Consider the following 23,839-nt stretch of genomic DNA (forward strand, 5'->3'; position numbering starts at 1 on the left):
TAATTTTTTGGTGCATATTAATTAATTTATATTTATTTATTGGTTGCAATAAACTCAAAAATATAATAGTTTTTCTTTAAAAAAATTTGTTTGAACTAAACAAAAGTTTGTAATTTTCTCAATTAAAGTCAAAATTTAAACTTTTAATTCAGCGTGTAAAGTGTTTCTTGACAAACTGCAAATGCAACGATGGTTTTTTATGAGGCAGTGTTCAGATAAGATAAATATTCTAATCTTTAGCTCCTATTAATAAAAAAAGACTGACTTACTGACATTTTCTATCCGAAATGTATGTGTGTATGTAATATTTGCCAGCCTTTTTGTCAAGATCTATTATGTGTGACAGAAATTTGAGTCCTACAAGTTTTAAGCTCCTCGACAAACAAAGTAATATTATTCGGTTTTCTTAGAATGCAACAAGGCTTAATTTTACTATTTTTAAAATATTTTACTATTTTTAAAATATTTTACTATTTTATATAAATTTAAATATACATGCATTAAATATATATGCACAAAATAGCCGTTCGAAAATAATATTCACATAAATGTTAAATATTCAATTATCCCATTGATTAATTCTTAGTTTATCATTGATATATGAAAATATAAAATAATCAAACAATGTTGAATGAATTATGCAAGTTTACAAAATTGACAGCATTTGATAAAATGAAATACGTATAACCCCTCAGTTATAATGCTGTTAATTATAGGTACATATACTACGTTTTAATGAAAAAGTATACAAAGCCCCAAACGGGCATATGAATCTAAATTTAAACGAATACCTTTAAATCCAATTATTTTCTCATTTTTGCCTTAAAATACACCTTGTCCATAAAAGTATTCACATTGTAAATACAATAATATATTACATTGATTATATTATATTAACGTCTAGAAAGTTCATATAAGTTTACATAAATACGGGAGTTATACTGAACTGATTCTAACTACTTCGAAATAGTAAACATACGTCTTTGTACCACTATTTTATCAAAACAATAATTTTTAAGTTTTTCCATCTACATACATGTGTATGTAAAGTAATTCCTTTTACTACAATTATATATTTCTTGCAGTTATATATATTTTACTTTGAGAGAAATCATTATGAAATTTTTTTATCACCGGTAATGATTATTTTCATACATATGTATAAAATATCGCTTTAATCAATGTGTGTTCTTATATACTTTTTAGGTGCAGAGCGATTACTGAGGCATCTCAATGCTAATAAGATTCCCATAGCATTGGCTACTAGTTCTGGCGAGCATATGGTTGAAATAAAAGTTACTAATCATCGCGACATATTCGAACTTTTTCATCATCGTGTTTGTGGGTCTACTGACCCAGAAGTTAAAGCAGGCAAACCTTCTCCTGACATATTTCTTATAGCTGCTTCTCGTTTCTCGGATAAACCTGACTCATCAAACTGTCTTGTGTTTGAAGACGCCCCAAATGGCGTACAGGCAGCCTTAAAAGCAGGGATGCAAGTTGTGATGGTACCAGATGAACTAATAACGGAAGAGTTACACAAGGGAGCAACTCAGGTGTTGAAGTCTTTAGAAGATTTTAATCCCGAAGATTTTGGCTTGCCGCCTTTTCCAATAATTGGCTAAGTTATAATTTAAAACCAAAAAATTATATTGTTTATCTTATACAAGAGCTTAATAAAATTCAAATTAGATGTGTGACGTTTCTTTATTATATTTTATTATTACGATAAACATATGTTCACAGTTTTGGCTTGTAGTCAAAAATATATAAAATTTACGCTTTTGCTACAGCTTCTACTTGCTTTTGAATTTCTGGTGCTGATTGATTTGTCAATGGAACGGAAGTTTCTTTACCTAGAACTATGAACAAAAAATTATAATTTACATAAAGTTTCTACTATATCATGAACTTACCATATCGTGCCCATAATCGCGGCTGAACCCCTGAACACTCTCGAATTAAAATTGGCAATTCTGGGTTATTCTTTTTAAGGTTTGGATAAAATTTCTCCACGTATTCTCTAAAATATAATTGCATTTTATTAATGTATTTATATAGGAAAGTGTGGTCTGTATTAAAATAAACAATGAAAAGAACACTGTATAGCTAAATTTGAGGAAAAAATATTCACAGAATATTAAAAAAAATATAAGTACAGCAGGGTTGCGACATTTTTATTAAAATTTGGATTTCCATTTTTTAAATCCGATTTTGTGTTTAAATTAAACTTATTTCAAAATAGTAATAAAAAATATTACAAAATCAGAATTTAACAAGTAAGGAAGCGCTAAGTTCGGATGTAACCGAACATTTTATACTCTCGCAAAGTCAAATGGTATACTCGTTTGAGATTTCTTTGTGGATTGACTGATATTTTCGGTAGAAGGTCAACTATAGGCACTGGGGTCCACATATTTAGTACTTAGGGGCTTGAACAGTTTTGGTTCGATTTAGACAATTTTTGGTCACAAGGTGGCATACTTTAAACGTATTATTCACGCAAAGTTTTACCCCGATATAATCATTGTTGCTTGATTTGCATAGTGGAAAGTGAAAGAATCAAGTGGAATTTAAAATGGTGTCATATAGAAAATAGGCGTGGGTGTAATCCGATTTCGCCCATTTTTGCACCATGACATAGATAAGCAGATCCCAAGATATGGGTTTTCACCTAAAAGTGAGCGGTGCCACACACACCGACTAATTTTGAACGCGGTTCCTATAAAGTCATCTCATACCATCCCAGAGATAAAATTGAATGTCTCTGGCGTGTTTAGTGCTTGGTTTATCGCGTTTTTAGTATTTTTTAACAGTACCGTAATATGGGAGGGCTTGTCACCCGATTTCACCCATTTTTACACCGTAGGTAGAGGTGCTAAAAACATTTGCTCTCAGTAAATTTGGTTATTATAGATTTAGCGGTTTAGGAGATATGCACATTAAACTTATTAGGGGCGGGACCACGCCTACTTTAAAAAAAAAATTTAACTGCAGATGCCCCTCCCTAATGTGATCCTGTGTACCAAATGACAGTCTTGTATCTTATTGCGGAGCTTTGTTGTGGCAATTTATTTGTTTTTGACTAATGGCGCCCATCTGCAATACCAACCGTCTTACTGTACCAAGAAACATGTGTACCAAGTTTCATAAAGATATCTCAATTTTTACTCAAGTTACAGCTTGCACGGACGGACGGACGGACAGACAGTCACCCGGATTTCAACTCGTCTCTTCATCCTGATCATTTATATATACATAACCCTATATCTAACTCGATTAGTTTTAGGTGATACAAACAACCGTTAGGTGAACAAAACTATTATGCTCTGTAGCAACATGTTGCGAGAGTATAAAAATTTCTAAAAACGAATTAGTCAAGTGTTAGTGGATATAAAAGTGAAAAATAAAAGTGTATAATTAATTTAAAAAAAACGCAAAAATACGTACTTTAAATAGTTGAAATTTTAAGTTTCCCGCGGCTATATCTATATATATTCTTGATCTGGAGAGATCCTCCGTCTATCTCTATCCGTCCATACCCGTTTTATCCCCGAAAGCCTGGGACAGTATACTAAAGCAAACACGAATTATGTAATATATAATAGATATACAATGTCTGTCAATAATGACTGTTTATATCAGTAAAGCTACAGATTTCTCGTATGGATATCAATCAAAAATATGCAAGTATTATTATTTTGTGAGCTACTCTTAGGCTGTGTGCAAAACGGTAACATGTTGTTGTTGTTGTACAATTTCCTATTGTGTAAACAAATTTTACATTTTGCTATACCAAATGGAAAGTAAAATTTTGATAGCGCAATTGCGTCCTTTGAGTTTTCGTCTTGGCAATTAAATTATTAAAGATACTATCAAAAAAAAATATGCATTAATTTGAAGATTTGATATTAATTAAGAGTTTTAGGCAACGTGTTAGCCCGCTATTAGACTATTTGCATTTGATCTGCATACATTAATACTTATGTCTATATATAAATATTTGAAGACACAGTTTATATTCACTTAATAATTACATATTTTAGTAATCTTCCAGCACATTAACAAAATATGTGCTAGTTTATATTTTCTGAAAAGTGAAAATTCAAACTCCCGATTTTTTTTTCAATGTTGTTCTTGTTAGGACTCATATTATTGATTTCAAGTTTATTATATACATACATATATTTTTTATTTTGCATATTTTATGACATCTTACTGCAACAAGTAAAAATCAATGGGATATGTTTTTTACATACATATAATATATCTACTACAACCCGACATGTTCATATAGATATTCTAAAGCGGACCATACTCTTCTAATTGAATGAAATTTTCTTTCGACTTTTCTACAATAATATATGTAGATTTAGATCAGCTAATCAACTACAAAAATATTATTTTTACTTCTTACTTAAATAATAAAAATACAGAAGAAGGCAAGAACTTTCCTTATTAAAAATATAATAAGCTTCTGAGCTGGGTAAAATTCTGACATTTGGATTCACCACGAAAAATGTCAAAATTTCACTTTCAGCTGCCAGAATTTTAATTTTTCTACCGTTTGGCACACAGCCTTAATCAACTTCTCTTATTTAATATAACATAATATGTTCACAATTACAATCATGCTCCGAATAATTTAGAATTTTGAATCATGAAGCCCCAAATTTATTTTTTGGTTTATTAATTCTTAGATACGGAAAAATTGTATTCGCAAGCTACTCAGGAAATTCTGGATCCATACGGTAAAACTTACACTTGGGACGTTAAAGTAAGTGTTATGGGGTTGCAGACCCAGCAAGTTGCTGAAGCTATAGTTGCTGCTTATAAATTACCTATAAGCTGGGAAGAATATGCACAAAGACAACGGGAGCGAACAGAAATTTTAATGACAGAAGCTGAATTAATGCCAGGTAAATCCAAATTTAGTCATCTAATTTTTTTTTTTTTTTTGTTCTAGATACTGAAGTGGGTTATGAAGAAATTGTAAGACAAATAGCTGGCTCTTTTAACAAGTCTTACCCACGTGATGTGCGGGTAAAAATGCTTGGCACAACCGAGCAGAAATCGGCTGCAATTGCTGTTAATGAACTAGAATTGCCCATAACTGTCGAGGAATACCTGAAAAGATTTACAAATAAGTGTAAAGAAATGTTGGGGAATTCTCCGTTAATGCAAGGTTAGATCATATAAGACGTTTTCAAATAGGAGACTAGATCAACGGTCGTTTTATTTTGATTGAATATTAATACACAGTTTGTCAAGAAACTCTTTACACACTAAAATAAAAATTAAAATTTTGACTTTAACTTTCAAGCGGTCGCGCCGTCTTTTGTAACGGCAGCGATCGCGTGTAACCTTAAATACATACTGCATATATCAGATAAATAAAACTCTAATTAATCAATTTATTTAGATAAAGATATCTCAATTTTTACTCAAGTTAGAGCTTGCACGGACGGACGGACTGACGGACAGACAGTCACCCGGATTTCAACTCGTCTCTTCACCCTGATCATTTATATATATATAACCCTATATCTAACTCGATTAGTTTTAGGTAATACAAACAACCGCTAGGTGAACAAAACTATTATACTCTGTAGCAACAGGTTCCGAGAGTATAAAAATCCATAAGTATGCAAACAAAAAAACTTTATTTACACATTTTCGACATTGTCAAGAAACTCTTTACCCAAAATTTAGTAGTTATTTTTTATTCTAAATTTATGACTTATTATATTAACTTAAAGCTAATTTAAATATTTGGTGTGACCCCCCATTAACATGTTGCAGGTGGTTTTTCATTGAATGCACCATCTTTGGTAGGACATATTCCAATAGGATGTTATGCCACGTTTCGAGTATGGCAGACATCACTGCTGTTCGATTTTTGAACTCATTTTGCCACTTTTTCTTTAGATAGACCCACAAATTGCTGATGAGGTTAAGATCTGGGCAGGGTATCAATGATCTTGTCACAGTTAGAAGGTAGCCAATCCCGTACCTGAAGCTCTTTATGACTTGGATCATTGTTTTGATATTTGGATGTTGGCTTTTGATTGTTGGAAAAGCCAAATTTCACTGTACTTGTGTATCCAAATTTTGGAGGTACTATGCTGTATATATAGTGTTTTCTATGAATATCAAATTCCCCACTCCTCGGCTGGAGATACAGTTCCAAATCAATAGTGACAGTTTTCCAAATTTTAATGTTGGAACGACGTTTTGCTTTTCAAGCGTAGTTAACGCCTTGCATCATACTCTGCTTGGGCCATCGTTTTAATACTGCATAATTGTGGTTTCGTCACAAAATATGACGTTATCCTAATGTTCTACCGGATCACATTAAGCACGACCACCTCCATCCTTTGCTTCGAATCTGCCCTGGTTTTCCGCGCGACTTATGACATTGTAAACTGTTTTTTGAGATACAGAAAACATATCAACCAACTCCGCTACAGATTTGCCCAACTTGTGATTGTAGTAAATCAATTGAACTACCTCAAATATTAATATTTTATCGGGAATTTTGAAACAGCAGGTTTTCAACCAAATAAAATTAAATTCAAAGGATGCATAACAATATACACTGCAGAAAGCATAGATAACGGTTAATTACCGTTTTTGCTTAAAGCGAGAGCAAAACACAATCGTTAAGCGGAATGTGTGAAGAGTTTGTTGACAGTGTCAAAAATGTGTAAACTAAGTTTTTGTTCATATTAATTTTTTGGTGCATATTAATTAATTTATATTTATTTATTGGTTGCAATAAACTCAAAAATATAATAGTTTTTCTTTAAAAAAATTTGTTTGAACTAAACAAAAGTTTGTAATTTTCTCAATTAAAGTCAAAATTTAAACTTTTAATTCAGCGTGTAAAGTGTTTCTTGACAAACTGCAAATGCAACGATGGTTTTTTATGAGGCAGTGTTCAGATAAGATAAATATTCTAATCTTTAGCTCCTATTAATAAAAAAAGACTGACTTACTGACATTTTCTATCCGAAATGTATGTGTGTATGTAATATTTGCCAGCCTTTTTGTCAAGATCTATTATGTGTGACAGAAATTTGAGTCCTACAAGTTTTAAGCTCCTCGACAAACAAAGTAATATTATTCGGTTTTCTTAGAATGCAACAAGGCTTAATTTTACTATTTTTAAAATATTTTACTATTTTTAAAATATTTTACTATTTTATATAAATTTAAATATACATGCATTAAATATATATGCACAAAATAGCCGTTCGAAAATAATATTCACATAAATGTTAAATATTCAATTATCCCATTGATTAATTCTTAGTTTATCATTGATATATGAAAATATAAAATAATCAAACAATGTTGAATGAATTATGCAAGTTTACAAAATTGACAGCATTTGATAAAATGAAATACGTATAACCCCTCAGTTATAATGCTGTTAATTATAGGTACATATACTACGTTTTAATGAAAAAGTATACAAAGCCCCAAACGGGCATATGAATCTAAATTTAAACGAATACCTTTAAATCCAATTATTTTCTCATTTTTGCCTTAAAATACACCTTGTCCATAAAAGTATTCACATTGTAAATACAATAATATATTACATTGATTATATTATATTAACGTCTAGAAAGTTCATATAAGTTTACATAAATACGGGAGTTATACTGAACTGATTCTAACTACTTCGAAATAGTAAACATACGTCTTTGTACCACTATTTTATCAAAACAATAATTTTTAAGTTTTTCCATCTACATACATGTGTATGTAAAGTAATTCCTTTTACTACAATTATATATTTCTTGCAGTTATATATATTTTACTTTGAGAGAAATCATTATGAAATTTTTTTATCACCGGTAATGATTATTTTCATACATATGTATAAAATATCGCTTTAATCAATGTGTGTTCTTATATACTTTTTAGGTGCAGAGCGATTACTGAGGCATCTCAATGCTAATAAGATTCCCATAGCATTGGCTACTAGTTCTGGCGAGCATATGGTTGAAATAAAAGTTACTAATCATCGCGACATATTCGAACTTTTTCATCATCGTGTTTGTGGGTCTACTGACCCAGAAGTTAAAGCAGGCAAACCTTCTCCTGACATATTTCTTATAGCTGCTTCTCATTTCTCGGATAAACCTGACTCATCAAACTGTCTTGTGTTTGAAGACGCCCCAAATGGCGTACAGGCAGCCTTAAAAGCAGGGATGCAAGTTGTGATGGTACCAGATGAACTAATAACGGAAGAGTTACACAAGGGAGCAACTCAGGTGTTGAAGTCTTTAGAAGATTTTAATCCCGAAGATTTTGGCTTGCCGCCTTTTCCAATAATTGGCTAAGTTATAATTTAAAACCAAAAAATTATATTGTTTATCTTATACAAGAGCTTAATAAAATTCAAATTAGATGTGTGACGTTTCTTTATTATATTTTATTATTACGATAAACATATGTTCACAGTTTTGGCTTGTAGTCAAAAATATATAAAATTTACGCTTTTGCTACAGCTTCTACTTGCTTTTGAATTTCTGGTGCTGATTGATTTGTCAATGGAACGGAAGTTTCTTTACCTAGAACTATGAACAAAAAATTATAATTTACATAAAGTTTCTACTATATCATGAACTTACCATATCGTGCCCATAATCGCGGCTGAACCCCTGAACACTCTCGAATTAAAATTGGCAATTCTGGGTTATTCTTCTTAAGGTTTGGATAAAATTTCTCCACGTATTCTCTAAAATATAATTGCATTTTATTAATGTATTTATATAGGAAAGTGTGGTCTGTATTAAAATAAACAATGAAAAGAACACTGTATAGCTAAATTTGAGGAAAAAATATTCACAGAATATTAAAAAAAATATAAGTACAGCAGGGTTGCGACATTTTTATTAAAATTTGGATTTCCATTTTTTAAATCCGATTTTGTGTTTAAATTAAACTTATTTCAAAATAGTAATTAAAAATATTACAAAATCAGAATTTAACAAGTAAGGAAGCGCTAAGTTCGGATGTAACCGAACATTTTATACTCTCGCAAAGTCAAATGGTATACTCGTTTGAGATTTCTTTGTGGATTGACTGATATTTTCGGTAGAAGGTCAACTATAGGCACTGGGGTCCACATATTTAGTACTTAGGGGCTTGAACAGTTTTGGTTCGATTTAGACAATTTTTGGTCACAAGGTGGCATACTTTAAACGTATTATTCACGCAAAGTTTTACCCCGATATAATCATTGTTGCTTGATTTGCATAGTGGAAAGTGAAAGAATCAAGTGGAATTTAAAATGGTGTCATATAGAAAATAGGCGTGGGTGTAATCCGATTTCGCCCATTTTTGCACCATGACATAGATAAGCAGATCCCAAGATATGGGTTTTCACCTAAAAGTGAGCGGTGCCACACACACCGACTAATTTTGAACGCGGTTCCTATAAAGTCATCTCATACCATCCCAGAGATAAAATTGAATGTCTCTGGCGTGTTTAGTGCTTGGTTTATCGCGTTTTTAGTATTTTTTAACAGTACCGTAATATGGGAGGGCTTGTCACCCGATTTCACCCATTTTTACACCGTAGGTAGAGGTGCTAAAAACATTTGCTCTCAGTGAATTTGGTTATTATAGCTTTAGCGGTTTAGGAGATATGCACATTAAACTTATTAGGGGCGGGACCACGCCTACTTTAAAAAAAAAATTTAACTGCACATGCCCCTCCCTAATGTGATCCTGTGTACCAAATGACAGTCTTGTATCTTATTGCGGAGCTTTGTTGTGGCAATTTATTTGTTTTTGACTAATGGCGCCCATCTGCAATACCAACCGTCTCCCGGTACCAAGAAACATGTGTACCAAGTTTCATAAAGATATCTCAATTTTTACTCAAGTTAGAGCTTGCACGGACGGACGGACGGACGGACAGACAGACAGTCACCCGGATTTCAACTCGTCTCTTCATCCTGATCATTTATATATATATAACCCTATATCTAACTCGATTAGTTTTAGGTGATACAAACAACCGTTAGGTGAACAAAACTATTATACTCTGTAGCAACAGATCGCGAGAGTATAAAAAGGATAAAATATAAATCCTTTGAATGTGTAAGTTTGCCGACCACTGCTCTAGAGTAGGGAATATAGTAGCTCTATGTGAACTCTAGTTCATAATGGTAGAACACGAAGTACGCAAACGCGAAAAAAATTTAAATTCGAAAACAATTAGGAGTATTAAGGCCAGACCAAGATCTAGATTAATTTCATTCATACACGTATTCAGCGCTAAATCACATCATGATTAAGAATACATTCCCGCTTAATTTAATTAAAATTTCGAACATATTAACCAATAAAGTCAACCGGATCGTCGAATTGCCCATTTTATATAACGATTCATATTAATTCCTTGCGTGCCAACTTTACAATATAATTTAATATTACTAATATCATGTATTATTTTCCGCAGTATAATCAGATTCGGTAAATTAAATTTGAGTACATACAGAAATAAGTAATAACAAGAAAAACGAATACCCCTCACAATTAAAAAAGTTTCCATACAAAAACTTGATTTTGATATATTGTTGTTGTTGTAGCGGTTATCGGTGAGAGTTTATGGCAGCTACATATATGCTATAGTGGTGCGATCTGAACAGTTTTTTTTGGAGATTGTAGCGTTGTCTTGGACAATAATCCATGATCAATTTCGTTTCTTGTGAAATAATTACGACAAATGAGCAGCCCTTCGGAGGGAAGAAAAGGACGTGTTCAATTTCAGAGCGATATCTCAAAAATTGAGGAACTAGTTCGCGTATAAACACACGGATGGACATGGCTAAACCAACTTAGCTCGTCACGATAATTATTTATATATATTTTTATAGGGTTCCGACAAACCCAAAAGTGGGGTCTGTTGTTTGTAAAAGCATTTAAACTATGTGAACGAATTGATACAACAGCATATGGTACATCGAATTTGTCTGTCAAAGCAAAAGTTATATAAGAATCAGCCATTATTTCAAGTGCAACGAATATAATTCTTTTATGTACACTTTGTCATAATTATTGAAGTAATATACATATCTACATATATCTATATCATAGCATCTATATTTAAACAAACATAAATTTAGACGCATTTATAAATGCAACTCTAATTAAGGATATAACATAGCAAGCATTTAACTACCTAATATAAATAAGTATAATAAATTAAATACGTAGGTATATATCCATTACTTAACTAAACTGAAATAATAGCTTTCAGCTTTGGAGCTACAGCACGTAGTATATATGGATAAGTTTATAGCGATAAAAAGCGTTCCCATGTTCACAAATGTATACGTATGACACACAGTTCTTCAACATGTGTACAGAAAATAGTAAAAAACAAAAAAAAAAAGAAATATTCTCGTTTAAGGAGCACATCAATTTATTTCAAGAAAACAAAAACTGAAAGAATATTTATATATATTGTAGATTTTATGCAATACAATAAAAATAGATTCATAAAAGTATACATACGCTTCAATACATAATATATAAAATAAAGGTGCTTTCTTTGTGCCTATATCCCTATGTATATTTAGTAGCGATCGGACGCGTTTATTATCGGAGCTCTCTAGCGAGCAAAATACCAGTACTTAATGAAACGTGCTAATTATAAGTACATAATGTTAAATAAGATTATATTAAATAAAACCATAACTAATGGATTGGAATTTTCTATTAAGATCTTGGTTAAAATGTAGAGTTAAATCAATTTAATGTTATGGAAATTATTTTCAAAAATCGTAATTTAAGGTGAGCTATGTAAGTCCAGAAAAATAACTTAGGTAATCATACATATAGAACAGAGTAAATTTCGTACAGAATTTATAAAGTAATGTCTGCAAGACGAACATAGGTCATAGTACAGTGAATGCCAGAAGAGTACGTTCGGGATCGATATAGAGCTGAGAGAGAGAATCTTCAGTACAGCGTGAGGTTCGCCACAGCCGGGATCGAGATAGGCATACGGTTCAGAGAGACAGAGAATCGTCAGTAAAGCGTGAGGCTCGACTCAGTCAGCTTCGGGATAGATATAGAGTTAAGAGAGAGAAATAGGGAATCTTCAGTAGAGCGTGAGATTCACCGCATCCGAGGTAGGGATAGACATCGAATACAGAGAGCCAGAGAATTATCAGCTCGAGTTACCAACTCATGGGTGAATAAAAAAATTCTGCCATGAATTACGATCCTTCGATTTCTTACAAGGAAGAACGTATAGTATCTATAGGTACTATGTCAGTAGTGTGTGGACATTGCTTGGCATTGAAATTCAAGGACGAAAGGCATATGTTGCTTACAATGAAAAATCAAATTAGTGTTACACAGATCTTATAACAGCTTACAATATCCTTTGATGATATGTCGTGGAGAAAATGGTTATCCCATTTATATTTCTCATATTGACCCAATCGGTGATACACCTCTGCGTATAACTGAATCATGTATGAACTACTATTTCAGCTCTTTAATGGTGTGTGGACCAACCGCTATGTACGGTTCTGGTCCTACCATTTTTGTGAAGGCTGCAGAGCGGGCCAACTCGTCAGCCAGTTCTTATCCTGCTATATCCCTGTGACCAGGCTTCCAAATAAGGTGCACTCGGTTGTGCTCTGATAGGCTGTTCAGCCGTTCTATGCACTCCTGCACTAGTAGCATTTTGACCTCAAAAGCCGAGATCGCTTTTAGTGCCGCCTGACTATCGCTGAGTATGCTGATAATCTTATTGCGTTGGAGGTTTATCTCTACACACCGACTTATAGCATATACTTCCGCCTGGAAATTGCTAGGAAAACTTCCCATGGGAATGGAGAACTTGGTGCGTGGTCCTGCGACCCCTGCACCAATCTCTCTCGAGCCGTCAGTGTACCACTTGATAGTGCTATCCCTTAGCAGTAGGTCCAGCGTGGAATCATTCCATTCCTGACACGAACGCATCGCGCCCGACGAGCAGATACAGGCAAGTAGGGGCAGCTTCGATAGTCGAAGTCCTACCGAAGTCTGCGATGCTTTGGAAACCCAAGCCAGCCCCAATCCCCTTTGTACAATATCGCAGAGTGTCTCAATCCATCTGCGCACCGGTGCCGCCACACTCCTTTTCTCCAGTGCTAGTGTCAAGGAAGACGCATAACAACACCTCACCCCATCTAACGAGCTTCGGATCTCAGAGGTTAGCTGATACAGAGCAGTATTGGTTGATCTGCCTGCTCTGCAAGCATGCTGCTTCCCGTGTAGCGGTGCAGCCTTCAGCACCTTCGATCTTATTTCGTGATCAATGATCTTTTGAATACTTTTAAGTAGGAAGGAAGTTAGACTTATTGGGCTGAAGGATTTTGCCAGCGAATAGTCTTTCCTTCCTACCTTGAGTATGAAGATCACCTCTGCAGTGCGCCAAGGTTCTGGGATATATGCCAGCGCTAGGCTATCCCTCATCAGCCGAACAAGGTGGGGCAGTAGGACCTGCTCCCCCTGTTGCAGAAACGCTGGAAGGATGCCATCCACACCCGGGAACTTATATTTTTCAAAGGATGCCAAAGCCCACTTGATGGAGTCTGCAGTATAGAGCTGTTTTGCGACTGTTCAATCTAAGCGAGATGTCTTCTTGAATTGTGTCCGGGAAGTGCGCAGCTAGAAGAGCCGTGGCTCTTTCCTCTACGCTGGACGTATAGGTCCCATCCGATCTTTTAATTGCTAGTACTTTGTCCGTCTTGCCTTTAGCCAGAGCCTTATGCAGCCTCTGGCGTTGAGGAGACGCTTTCACAGAATTTCCTGAAGCTCTTCTGCTTTGCTGACCTAAGCTCCTTGTTGTATGCCTTAGGCTGAACTTGTAGTTCTCCCAGTACCCAGTACGCTTAGCCCTGTTAAATAGCTTGCGTATCGTTTTCCGTAGTTCTGAGAGCCTACTTGACCGCCAATTGCTATTATATGCCTCTATAATGGACTGGTTTAGTGTAGACAACCTCCTCTCTAGTCCAGAAGCAGTAGCACTGCCGTCCAGCTGCCCCCTCCTATTGACATTTATTTCAAGCCTGACTTCTACCCCTAGTGCGAATGTTATGATACGGTGATCTGACATGGAGGGTTCCGATGACACTCTCCATTGCCCGATCACCCCTGCCGTAAGTTCGTTACCAAGAGTGATGTCAAGCACCTCCTTTCTTACACTAGTAACAAGGAGTAAAAGGGGTTCGCACCCCACGTTTTCAATACATAAATTCCTTCTGACTATAAATTCAAGTAGACTCTCACCCCGTGTATTGCAGTCCGTACTCCCCCATTCCGTGTGATGAGCGTTGGCGTTGCATCCCAGGATGAGGGCAGTTTATTCCTTCTGCAGTATTCCACAAGGTTTCCGACGGTCCCTGGGGGAGCTGTCAGTGTGTCTCCCGGAAGTCAGTCTGGTCCCCTTTCTCAAATGTAATGATAGACAAAGTGGAGAAGGTCCAACGCAAATTCTGCAAGTCACTGGCTTATAAATTGTCAAGTCACACCTACTCCACTTCCGAGATCTAAGAGCAATTTAACATCAACGGTTTAACATCAACAAACTATCAATTCCCACAACAGCCGGTTCTGCGGTACCGGAATTGACCCGGATTTTATCCGCCCAAGGGCTGTTATTTCGGCGATCTAACCCTGTTTGGATCGGTGAGTTTTAGATTAAGTTTGTCGTCATTGGAGCAACGCCTAGCAGCAGGGTTGCTCCGTATCCTCCTGACCCGTGCTGGCATCGAGACCAACCCGGGCCCCGAGGAATTTTACTGCTGCGTTTGCGCTAAAAGGCTTCATCCAAACTCCACCTCGGTTAGGTGCAATGCATGCAATGGATGGAGCCATCTTAAGACCTGTTCAGGCCTTAAGACACACAGGGAGTGGACCACAAGTTACGTGGCCCCATGCTGTCAACGCAATAATGCGATCTGCCTCAACGGCTGTTGATTGCGCTACCACTCCAGTCGAGTGGCCCAGATAGGACCTCCACGGCCCTAAGGAGCTCACACAGACAGCATGACTCCCAGTCTGACCAACCTCCCTCCCGTTAGATGACCTCGACGAATCTGGAATTTATCACCCAAACGGGGACTAGGTAACCGTTACAACAACAACAACAACATCAGCAAACTATGGGTGCGTTAGAGCTGGCAATCACGACAGCAGTGTTGCAAATTTTTTTAAAGTATCGCGTTCTGCGTGAATTTCTGGCAAAACTTTCGACAGCATCACGTTCCACTGTCACTTTTTGCTCGCAATTTATGCAAATAATCGGAAACACTAAATTTTTACTTGCACATCAGTAGAGTACCAGCAAATATGCTACACAATTGCTGTACTGCTGCAATTATTACGTAGCCCGAACGCACCTTATCTGCACGTCGACAGGTTGTTGATCTCAGTTTCTACTACAAAATTGTTAACACCATTAATGCTCCCGACATTGTCGACAGACATAATCGAATACTAAAAACTTCCAACTCCAAGAAAAACTATGTGATCCCTGAACCCCAACATATACTGGCTAAATTCACTTCAGGGTGAAATTGTCTTCTATGGAGATACATACACTGCTTTAATCGATAATACTAAGAAACATTTACTCCTATAATATAAGATTTTATTCTATGCAATTCTCCCACCAGTAACTGCTACTACAGCACCCTGTATATATTTATATTTTTTCTACAGTACCCTCAAATAACTATCTATATTTTGTACATATTTTTATACTCTCCCAACATGTTGCTACAGAGTATAATAATTTTGTTCACCTAACGGTTGTTTGTATCACCTAAAACTTATAGTTAGATATAGGGTTATATATATATATATGTGATCAGGATGAAAAGACGAGTTGAAATCCGGACGACTGTCTTTGCGTCCATCCGTGCAAGCTGTAACTTGAGTAAAAATTGATATATCTTTATGAAATTTGGTAAAAAAATATTTCTTGGTACCGTAACACGCAGATGGGCGTAATAGTACCACTGCCACGTCCATAAAACGCCATTAATCAAAAACGAATAAATTCCTACAACTAAGCTCTACAATAAGATACAAGACTGTTATTTGGTATACAGGATCACATTAGGAAGTGACATCTGCAATTTAAATTTTTTTTTTAAATTGGGCATGGTCTCGCCCCCTAATAGTTTTAATCTGCATATTTCTTAAACCGCTAAAGCTATAATTACAAAATTCACTGAGAACAAATATTTTTCGCACTTCTATCAACAAATGGATGAATATAACGGTACTGTTTAAAACTACTAAAAGCGCGATAAATCAAGCACTGTACATGCCAGAGACATTAAATTTTATCTTTCGGATGGTATGAGTTGACTGTATAGGCAGCGCGTTCAAAATTAGTGTGCATGTCACCGCCCACTGAAAACCCATATCTACGGATCTGCTTAACCGACTTCAACCAAATTCGGTACGTGACATTTTTCTCATATTTCTATCTTATTGGAAATCGAACTACAACGACGACTATTTCCCATGTAACACCATTTTAAAAGCAAGCTCAATATGTAGTCCCCAGTGCCTATAGTTGTCTTTTTATCGAATATATCGGTGAATCTGTAAGATATATAAATGAAATTTATATAATAAAATAGATAAATGAAACGCTCGATAATAGTGTTTTTGTGTCAAAAATGGGGTTGAATCAGATCAATACTTCCTTTCATATAAAATTTCGCCAACACCTGAAGTAATTTCCCAGGCTTTGGTCCTTGCAAGTTGCGAGTATAAAATGTTCGATTACACCCAAACTTAGAACTTCCTTACTTGTTTATTATGTATATTCCCAATTGGCGTGGTCAATAAATACAAGAAAAATTAACTTGAAACGAGAAATTGCAAGATAAAATTAGGCAAATTTTCAACTTCAAATGCAAATATCTCGAAAACTATCGGTTCGGCGGCTATAATTGTATATAATCTTAATTTGAGGAATCTCCTGTATCCAAGCATACCACTTTTAACCCTAAAATAATTTAATGGTATACGAAAGCCGAACCCGACTTTTTACTTCTAACAATATTTTAAAGAAAAATAGTACCAGTTTCACTTACATTACATTTCAGTTTTTCTTTAGAACATAAATTTTGAGTATCACCCAAAGACTTAAGTAGAAAAGTGTCACCCAAATACAACTATTATATAACACTGAACTTTTTATCTTAGCATACCTTACACCTTTTGAAGCTTCACCCGTTTGGCAAAGATGTATACGTAGCTCCTTTAATTTTGGAGACACTTTACTCCAACGAACTATAGAAGCACGCATTTTTTAACTCCAGTTACCCAAAAAAAATGTATGTGCAATTCAATTCTTATCTCCCTCTTGTTACCAAGAACAGCAGTTGTTTATACTTTTGACATTTATAAATCATTTTGATTTATCAAGTTTGAGATGTGCCACAATTATCATCAAGCACATGCTTCGTACGTCCCAGTTCACACACGAACTCTTTTATCAACCAAACCAGTCTATTTATTTCTTATACTGTAACGGATTTCTCGATAAATCGTCTAACTATACCTCACTCTTGAGCTCGATCACTGGATTGTTAAATTAAAGTCCCAATTTAATGCTATACACTTATCTTTATTCCCAATTCTAACAACTTAACACTTATTGCTCGCTATTCGAACTTACAACTTATTGCTTATAGCTTAATTGCTCTTTACACGGTAACACTCTAATTAGAACTGTGTCTGCTGCACGATCCGGCAGCCCTTATATAGTAAATTTTTAACAAAAGTTCGCTACTAGAACATTCTGGCAACTACGAATTCGCTGTCTAGTTGCTTCTGGCAGTTTATCGTTAATTCTAATTTGTTCTGGTACTTGTGTTCGCCACACTGCCCTCTACCTAAGTCTGATCGTCCCGATTAGACATATTTGCGGTACCAAACGCTGCAAGCCGTTCCAGATGAACCACCTTCATTTTATTCCTTGGTCTTCCAATGGTCTGTATGCGAAACACTACATCATTGAGTCGTTTAATAACCTGGTATGGTCCTTCCCAATTACACTGTAATTTGGGAGACAGCCCTTTCTTTCGTTGTGGGTTATATAACAATACCCAATCGCCTTCAACAAAACCATCAGAGTTTATTGCCCTGTCGTATTTTGCTTTCATCTTATCGCTCATAATTTTGGTGCGCTGTCTCACCATAGCATGTATATCCCTCATCTCGTCTTCTAGGATGCTATTGAATTCCTTAGTATTCCTTCCTCCGTTGGCGTTAATTCCAAATTTTAAATCAATTGGTAGTCGAAGATCATTACCAAAAATTACCCTTGCTGGAGTCTGGCCCGTTGTTTCATGTACAGCAGACCGATAAGCCATCAGGAACAAGGATATATGGGTATCCCAATCTTTCTGATACTTGTCCACAACTTTCCTCAAATGTTCTTTCAAAGTTCGATTGAATCGTTCTACCATGCCATCGGACTGCGGATGTAGTGCAGTTGTACGGGTTTTCCGGATACCCAGCTTCTGGTATATCTCCTGTTAGAGCTGATTCAAAATTTCTTCCTTGGTCAGAATGTAATTATATTGAAACACCATATCTCGATACCCAATTGTTGATGAATACATCCGCTACTGTTCCTGCCTCTTGGTTAGGAATTGCGTATACCTCTGGCCATTTGCTGAAATAGTCCATGACTACCAAAACATATTTGTTTTCTAATTTACTAATAGAAAAAGCACCAGCCACATCGATGGCTACTCGCTCAAACGGCGCACCTGAATTGTACTGCTTCATCTGACATTGACTCCTGGACCGCGGCCTTTTAGCAGCAATGCACTCGACACAATTGGCTATCCGCTCCGTAACTGATTGACGACAACCAACCCAATAAAATCTTTGTTTTAATTTCTCCAAGGTTTTAGTGATACCCATGTGTCCTCCACTTGGACCGTTGTGCAGTTCCTTGAGAACTTCAGGAATTCTTACTTTTGGAATAATCATCAGAGTTCGTGAACTTTGCCCATCTTCGCTTTCCCATACGCGATGCAAGCAGCCAGACACTAACTTCAAACTATTCCATTGTGCCCAATAAGCTTTTACGACTGGGCTTTCTGCAGCTATTTCTTCTCTTGTTGGACGTTTATTCATCTCCAATTCGTGTATTACGCTTTTCAAATCTGCATCCTCTTGCTGACATTTCCATAGCTCCTCCGGATTCCAGTCTGATGTTATAGTCATTAATCGGACATCTTTAATGTCTTCTTTGGCCTCAGCTTTTGAGCAATGTCTGCATTCCAGATTACAGGGACGGCGGGACATGGCATCAGCATTGCCATGACTACTACCTTTGCGATTTTCTATAGAGAAGTCGTAACTTTGGAGTCTCTCAATCCACCGTGCCAACTGTCCTTCTGGGTTCCTGAATTGTAGAAGCCATTTTAATGCTGCATGATCTGTCCTCACCCGAAATCGCTGGCCATAAAGGTTTTTATGAAAATGGTTGATGCACTTCACCAACGCCAGTAATTCCCTCCGAGTAACACCATAATTTCTCTCTGGTTTGCTTATGGTCTGGCTGTAATACGCAACCACTTTCTCATGTCCATCAATGACTTGCGATAGAACGCCTCCTACTGCAAATCCACTAGCATCCGTATCCAAAATAAACGTTGATCCTGGGACCGGGTATGCCAACATTGGCGCAGTACTTAACCGCTCCTTCAGAGTTTGGAAAGCCACTTCCTGTTCTTTATTCCATTCAAAAACTCTGTTCATTTTCGTGAATTCATGGAGGCTACTAGCTACGCTGGCAAAATTTGGAACGAATCGTCTATAATAAGTACATAGTCCAAGGAAACTCCGCAATTCATGTAAATTTTTAGGAGTGGGCCAATCTCTTACTGCCTCGATCTTTTCATTAACTGTGCAAATGCCCTCCGTTGTCACTTTGTGTCCTAAGTAGTTTACTTCCTTTTTGAAAAGGGAACACTTCTTTGGACTCAGCTTCAGACCAGCGCTAGCTATCCGTTGGAAAACCTCTTCCAAGTTCTTAAGGTGTTCATCGAAGCTTTTACCCCACACGATGATATCGTCGAGGTATACCAAACAGGTCTTCCAGTGTAATCCTTTTAATACCTGGTCCATAAGTCTCTCAAAAGTAGCAGGAGCGTTACATAATCCAAAGGGCATTACGGTAAATTGCCATAGACCATCTCCAACGCTGAAAGCCGTCATTTCTTTGTCTTCTTCGTTTACCTCCACTTGCCAATAACCACTTTTCAAATCAAGTGTTGAGAACCATTTTGTGCCTGATAACGAGTCGAGTGTATCATCGATTCTAGGTAGTGGATAACTGTCTTTCTTCGTTACATCATTCAACCTTCTATAGTCCCCACAAAATCTCATGTTGCCATCTTTCTTCTTCACAAGTACTACAGGTGAGCTCCACGGACTCTCTGATGGTTCGATTACGCCGCTTTCGCTCATTTCACGTATGGTCTGGTTTACAACTTCTCGTTTTGCTAAAGGAACGCTTCGAGGAGCCTGGCGGATTGGTCTTGCATCACCTGTGTTAATAAAATGTTTCACAACTTTGTTTCTTCCTGGTTTTGCATCATCTTTATCAAATATGGATGAGTTTTTGAGAAGAAGTTGTTTGGCCGAAGTTTGATAGTTTGCCTCTAGTTCCTCGGTCCATGCGTTAATTTAGCTCGATATATCGTTTTCGTCCATGGAATCTTCCTCAAGACCTATTTCGCAATTTATCACGGTAAGTACTCTTACTGGAACACGTTTATCTTGTTTTGTCATAGCCAGGGTTTTGCCCATGAATAAGTTTGGTGTAGACTCTTTTGTGGCCTCAACAGTCCACCACTTGTTTGACCCATAGTCTCCATCTATTTCTGCCCAAATAATTGCTTCTGATGTTGGTGGAATCTGCTGGCTCTCTTTTGTTATCACTTGTCTAACGTTGTACTTATTATCGTAACCGAACATAAGTGGCACTTCCATATTTCCATAGGACATAATCCTGTTTTTCATGTCAATTTTGATTCCTTGATTCGCTAGAAAGTCTACTCCAATTATGACTTCGTCAACGATATCTGCCACTATAAAATTGTGTAACACGGCTGTCTTTCCAATTACGATCTCGCACGTTACCTTTCCGAGAACTAGGGTATCTTCTCCAGTTGCAGTACGCAACTTTGCCCCAGCTAACGGTCTCACTTCTTTCTCAACCAGATCAGATCGAATTATGGAATGTGATGCGCCCGTATCCACAGTCAGTATGCGCTTTCTACCGTCTACACATCCACTAACGGTAACGTTACTCGTATTCCTGCTTATTTGTGAAATGGAGATTACAGGGCATTTGCTTGCGGGAGCCAGCCCGTGCCCTTTTCGGCTGGCTCGCTTTAGTTTAACGATTGATTTGATTTAACATTTGCTTGATCTTCCTCAGCTTTGCGTTTACGTCCAACTGGATTATTTGGCTGGTTACAGTTGCGTGCAATATGGCCACTTTTTCCGCAGTTGAAGCATTTAAGCACACCATCATTTTTCTTATGCGCTTCCGTAGAATTTTCCAGTGCTTTCTGCATGTTGTCCATTTTTTCAAGTAATTGGTTGACCCAAGTGTGTTCCTCTATTTCTACTTTGTGAGTTTTAAATTGATTTTGATTGCAAAGCAGAGATGCAGTTTCCTGTGTCAGAGCATACGAAACGGTTTCTGCAAACGTCAATTTTTGACATGCTAATGCAGCGAATCGTGTAGTGTTATCTCGTATTCCATTGACGAAAGTCTGAATTTTCGTGTCCTCGATGTATTCCATGGATTTATGTGCATAAGCTAAGTGAGCTAACCTCTCAATCTCTGTAGAGAACTCCTGCAGAGACTCATTGCCTTTCTGGCGGCTATTTCGCAACTCAATTTGAAAGATCTGCTTCCTGTGCTCACTACCATACCGTCTTTCTAATGCACCCATCAACGTTTCATAACTACTCGCCTCGCAGTTTGGAATGGTCTGTAAAATCTCCGATGCAGATCCTTTTAATGCAACGAACAATGCAGCTACTTTATCTTCAACGTTCCAATTATTTGAAGATGCCGTCTTTTCGAATTGAAGCTTAAAAACGTGAAACGGAACAGTGCCATCAAAGGATGGTGGTTTTACCTTGGCAGAAGCTGACGGCATAATTGGCCGATTTAATTGTAGCTCACGGAGACGATCTCTCAATTCATCCACTTCAGTTTTAATTTAATCCCGCTCTTCCGAAATCTGTGAGGACACTTGCGATATCCGTGCATCCTGCTCTTTCAACTGTGAGGACACCTGTGCTGATATACGTGCATCTTGCGCTGCGAACTGCTCTTTTAACTGTAAGGATACCTGTGCTGATATACGTGCATCTTGCGCTACGAACTGCTCTTCCAAATGCGTTGATAATCGTGTATCTTGCTCTTTAAATTGTGTCGACATTTGCGTTGATATTTGAGACATACGTGTATCCTGCTCTTTAATTTGTGTCGATATTTGCGATATTGCGGCAAAATCTATGTTTATGTCCCCAATCTTTGACGAGCATTGAGCCTTTTCCTTTTCTTCTATCTTTGTTGTCTCTTCTTCTAATTCCATGTGATAGACATATTCCTCAAAATTAATGTTTTCCGCCTCCATGGCCTCTCTCAACAGTGATTGTAATTCAGTTTTTAATCCATTTGTCGCCAAACCACGTTGCTCCAGCTCCTTTTTCAGTTGTGGAATCTTCAGATCGTTAAACTTGGCCATTTTTAAATAATTATCTCTTTGGGAATTTATTTGACAATCCCACTTCTGACACCAATTGTAACGGATTTCTCGATAAATTGTCTAACTATAACTCACTCTTGAGCTCGATCACTGGATTGTTAAATTAAAGTCCCAATTTAATGCTATACACTTATCTTTATTTCCAATTCCAACAACTTAACACTTATTGCTCGCTATTCGAACTTACAACTTATTGCTTATAGCTTAATTGCTCTTTACACGGCAACACTCTAATTAGAACTGTGTCTGCTGCACAATCCGGCAGCCCTTATATAGTAAATTTTTAACAAAAGTTCGCTACTAAAACATTCTGGCAACTACGAATTCGCTGTCTAGTTGCTTCTGGCAGTTTATCGTTAATTCTGATTTGTTCTGGTACTTGTGTTCGCCACAATACTATTGTTCGCACCGATTAGAAATCCTCTTGAAAACACAATTTGTGGATTGTGGAACCAAAGTCGTTCTGACCGACATTGTGGGTTTCCGATGAGCTTTCATTGACAGTTCACACATCTATTTGTTTACATTTGTTATGTACCCTACAAGAATAGCGACGGTCCTCTGATGGGTAATATAACAGTCATATCGGAAAAAAATTTTGTCAGCGCGCAGAACAAAGTTTCTATCATTTTCTTAAGATCCTTGTTTTCATTTTGTTTGTTTGTTTTTGTTTTTCTGAGTCATTGCTGACCATAAATCCGTTATAGTTGAAAAATGTCAGTTATGACTGAAACACTATCAGAAGTGAAAAATTCATTTGCGCAGTAGATAATATGGTAAATGTATAGTTTAGATCCCCTAACTAAGGAGGCCTCAAAAATGAAATTTTTTTTTAAATCGTCTTATTTTTACGCGTAGATTACAAATCTGTGAGCGGAAAGTGAATTTTTTCAATAATTTATGTATATTTTTCAAAATTTATTTAACAAACTTTGCACATATCGCATATTGAAGTCACTTAGTTGTTCTTGTTGTAGCGG

The 23,839-nt window shown here is 36.5% G+C and overlaps 3 protein-coding genes across 7 annotated transcripts in view; 2 read left to right on the forward strand and 1 right to left on the reverse strand.

Moving 5' to 3' along the window:
- Window positions 1-1,693, forward strand: part of LOC106622018 (probable pseudouridine-5'-phosphatase) — a 32,097-nt gene extending 30,404 nt beyond the window's left edge. For all 3 annotated transcript variants that reach the window (XM_070106457.1, XM_070106455.1, XM_070106456.1), the window contains one exon: window positions 1,207-1,693. In XM_070106457.1, the coding sequence (XP_069962558.1) occupies window positions 1,207-1,625 (419 nt within the window). In that variant the 3' untranslated portion in view covers window positions 1,626-1,693. The remainder of the gene's footprint in view (window positions 1-1,206) is intronic.
- On the reverse strand, window positions 1,689-17,468 carry ND-B8 (NADH dehydrogenase (ubiquinone) B8 subunit). 2 transcript variants are annotated; one of them, XM_014241058.3, is made up of 3 exons: window positions 17,256-17,468; window positions 1,917-2,023; window positions 1,689-1,862 (listed from the first exon to the last, which is right to left on the reverse strand). In XM_014241058.3, the coding sequence occupies exons 1-3, from the start codon at window positions 17,351-17,353 to the stop codon at window positions 1,777-1,779; spliced, it is 291 nt and encodes a 96-aa protein (XP_014096533.1). In that variant the 5' UTR covers window positions 17,354-17,468; the 3' UTR covers window positions 1,689-1,776. The 2 variants fall into 2 exon arrangements, with proteins under 2 accessions (XP_014096533.1, XP_069962559.1); XM_070106458.1 differs by lacking the exons at window positions 1,689-1,862; window positions 1,917-2,023 and adding exons at window positions 8,418-8,591; window positions 8,646-8,752 and having other exon boundaries at window positions 17,256-17,461.
- LOC138855997 (probable pseudouridine-5'-phosphatase) lies at window positions 3,536-8,422 on the forward strand. Of its 2 annotated transcripts, XM_070106453.1 has the most exons (4): window positions 3,536-3,686; window positions 4,701-4,751; window positions 4,967-5,185; window positions 7,936-8,422. In XM_070106453.1, the coding sequence occupies exons 1-4, from the start codon at window positions 3,629-3,631 to the stop codon at window positions 8,352-8,354; spliced, it is 747 nt and encodes a 248-aa protein (XP_069962554.1). In that variant the 5' UTR covers window positions 3,536-3,628; the 3' UTR covers window positions 8,355-8,422. The 2 variants fall into 2 exon arrangements, with proteins under 2 accessions (XP_069962554.1, XP_069962555.1); XM_070106454.1 differs by lacking the exon at window positions 4,967-5,185 and having other exon boundaries at window positions 3,613-3,686; window positions 4,701-4,919.
- Window positions 17,469-23,839: the final 6,371 nt, after the last annotated feature.

Source organism: Bactrocera oleae, chromosome 3 (assembly GCF_042242935.1).
Source record: "Bactrocera oleae isolate idBacOlea1 chromosome 3, idBacOlea1, whole genome shotgun sequence".
In the NCBI taxonomy this organism is placed as follows: domain Eukaryota; kingdom Metazoa; phylum Arthropoda; class Insecta; order Diptera; family Tephritidae; genus Bactrocera; species Bactrocera oleae.

Excerpts from the sequence above, each read along its gene's own strand:
- LOC138855997 (XM_070106453.1), top strand. The coding sequence starts at position 3,629 with ATGACTGTTTATATCAGTAAAGCTACAGATTTCTCGTATGGATATCAA. Across the intron at positions 3,687-4,700 it reads TGGATATCAATCAAAAATAT|ATACGGAAAAATTGTATTCG; the intron begins GCAAGTATTATT and ends ATTAATTCTTAG. Across the intron at positions 4,752-4,966 it reads GGAAATTCTGGATCCATACG|ATACTGAAGTGGGTTATGAA; the intron begins GTAAAACTTACA and ends TTTTTGTTCTAG.
- ND-B8 (XM_014241058.3), bottom strand. The coding sequence starts at position 17,353 with ATGCGTGCTTCTATAGTTCGTTGGAGTAAAGTGTCTCCAAAATTAAAG. Across the intron at positions 2,024-17,255 it reads GAAGCTTCAAAAGGTGTAAG|AGAATACGTGGAGAAATTTT; the intron begins GTATGCTAAGAT and ends ATTATATTTTAG. Across the intron at positions 1,863-1,916 it reads GCGATTATGGGCACGATATG|TTCTAGGTAAAGAAACTTCC; the intron begins GTAAGTTCATGA and ends TTTTGTTCATAG.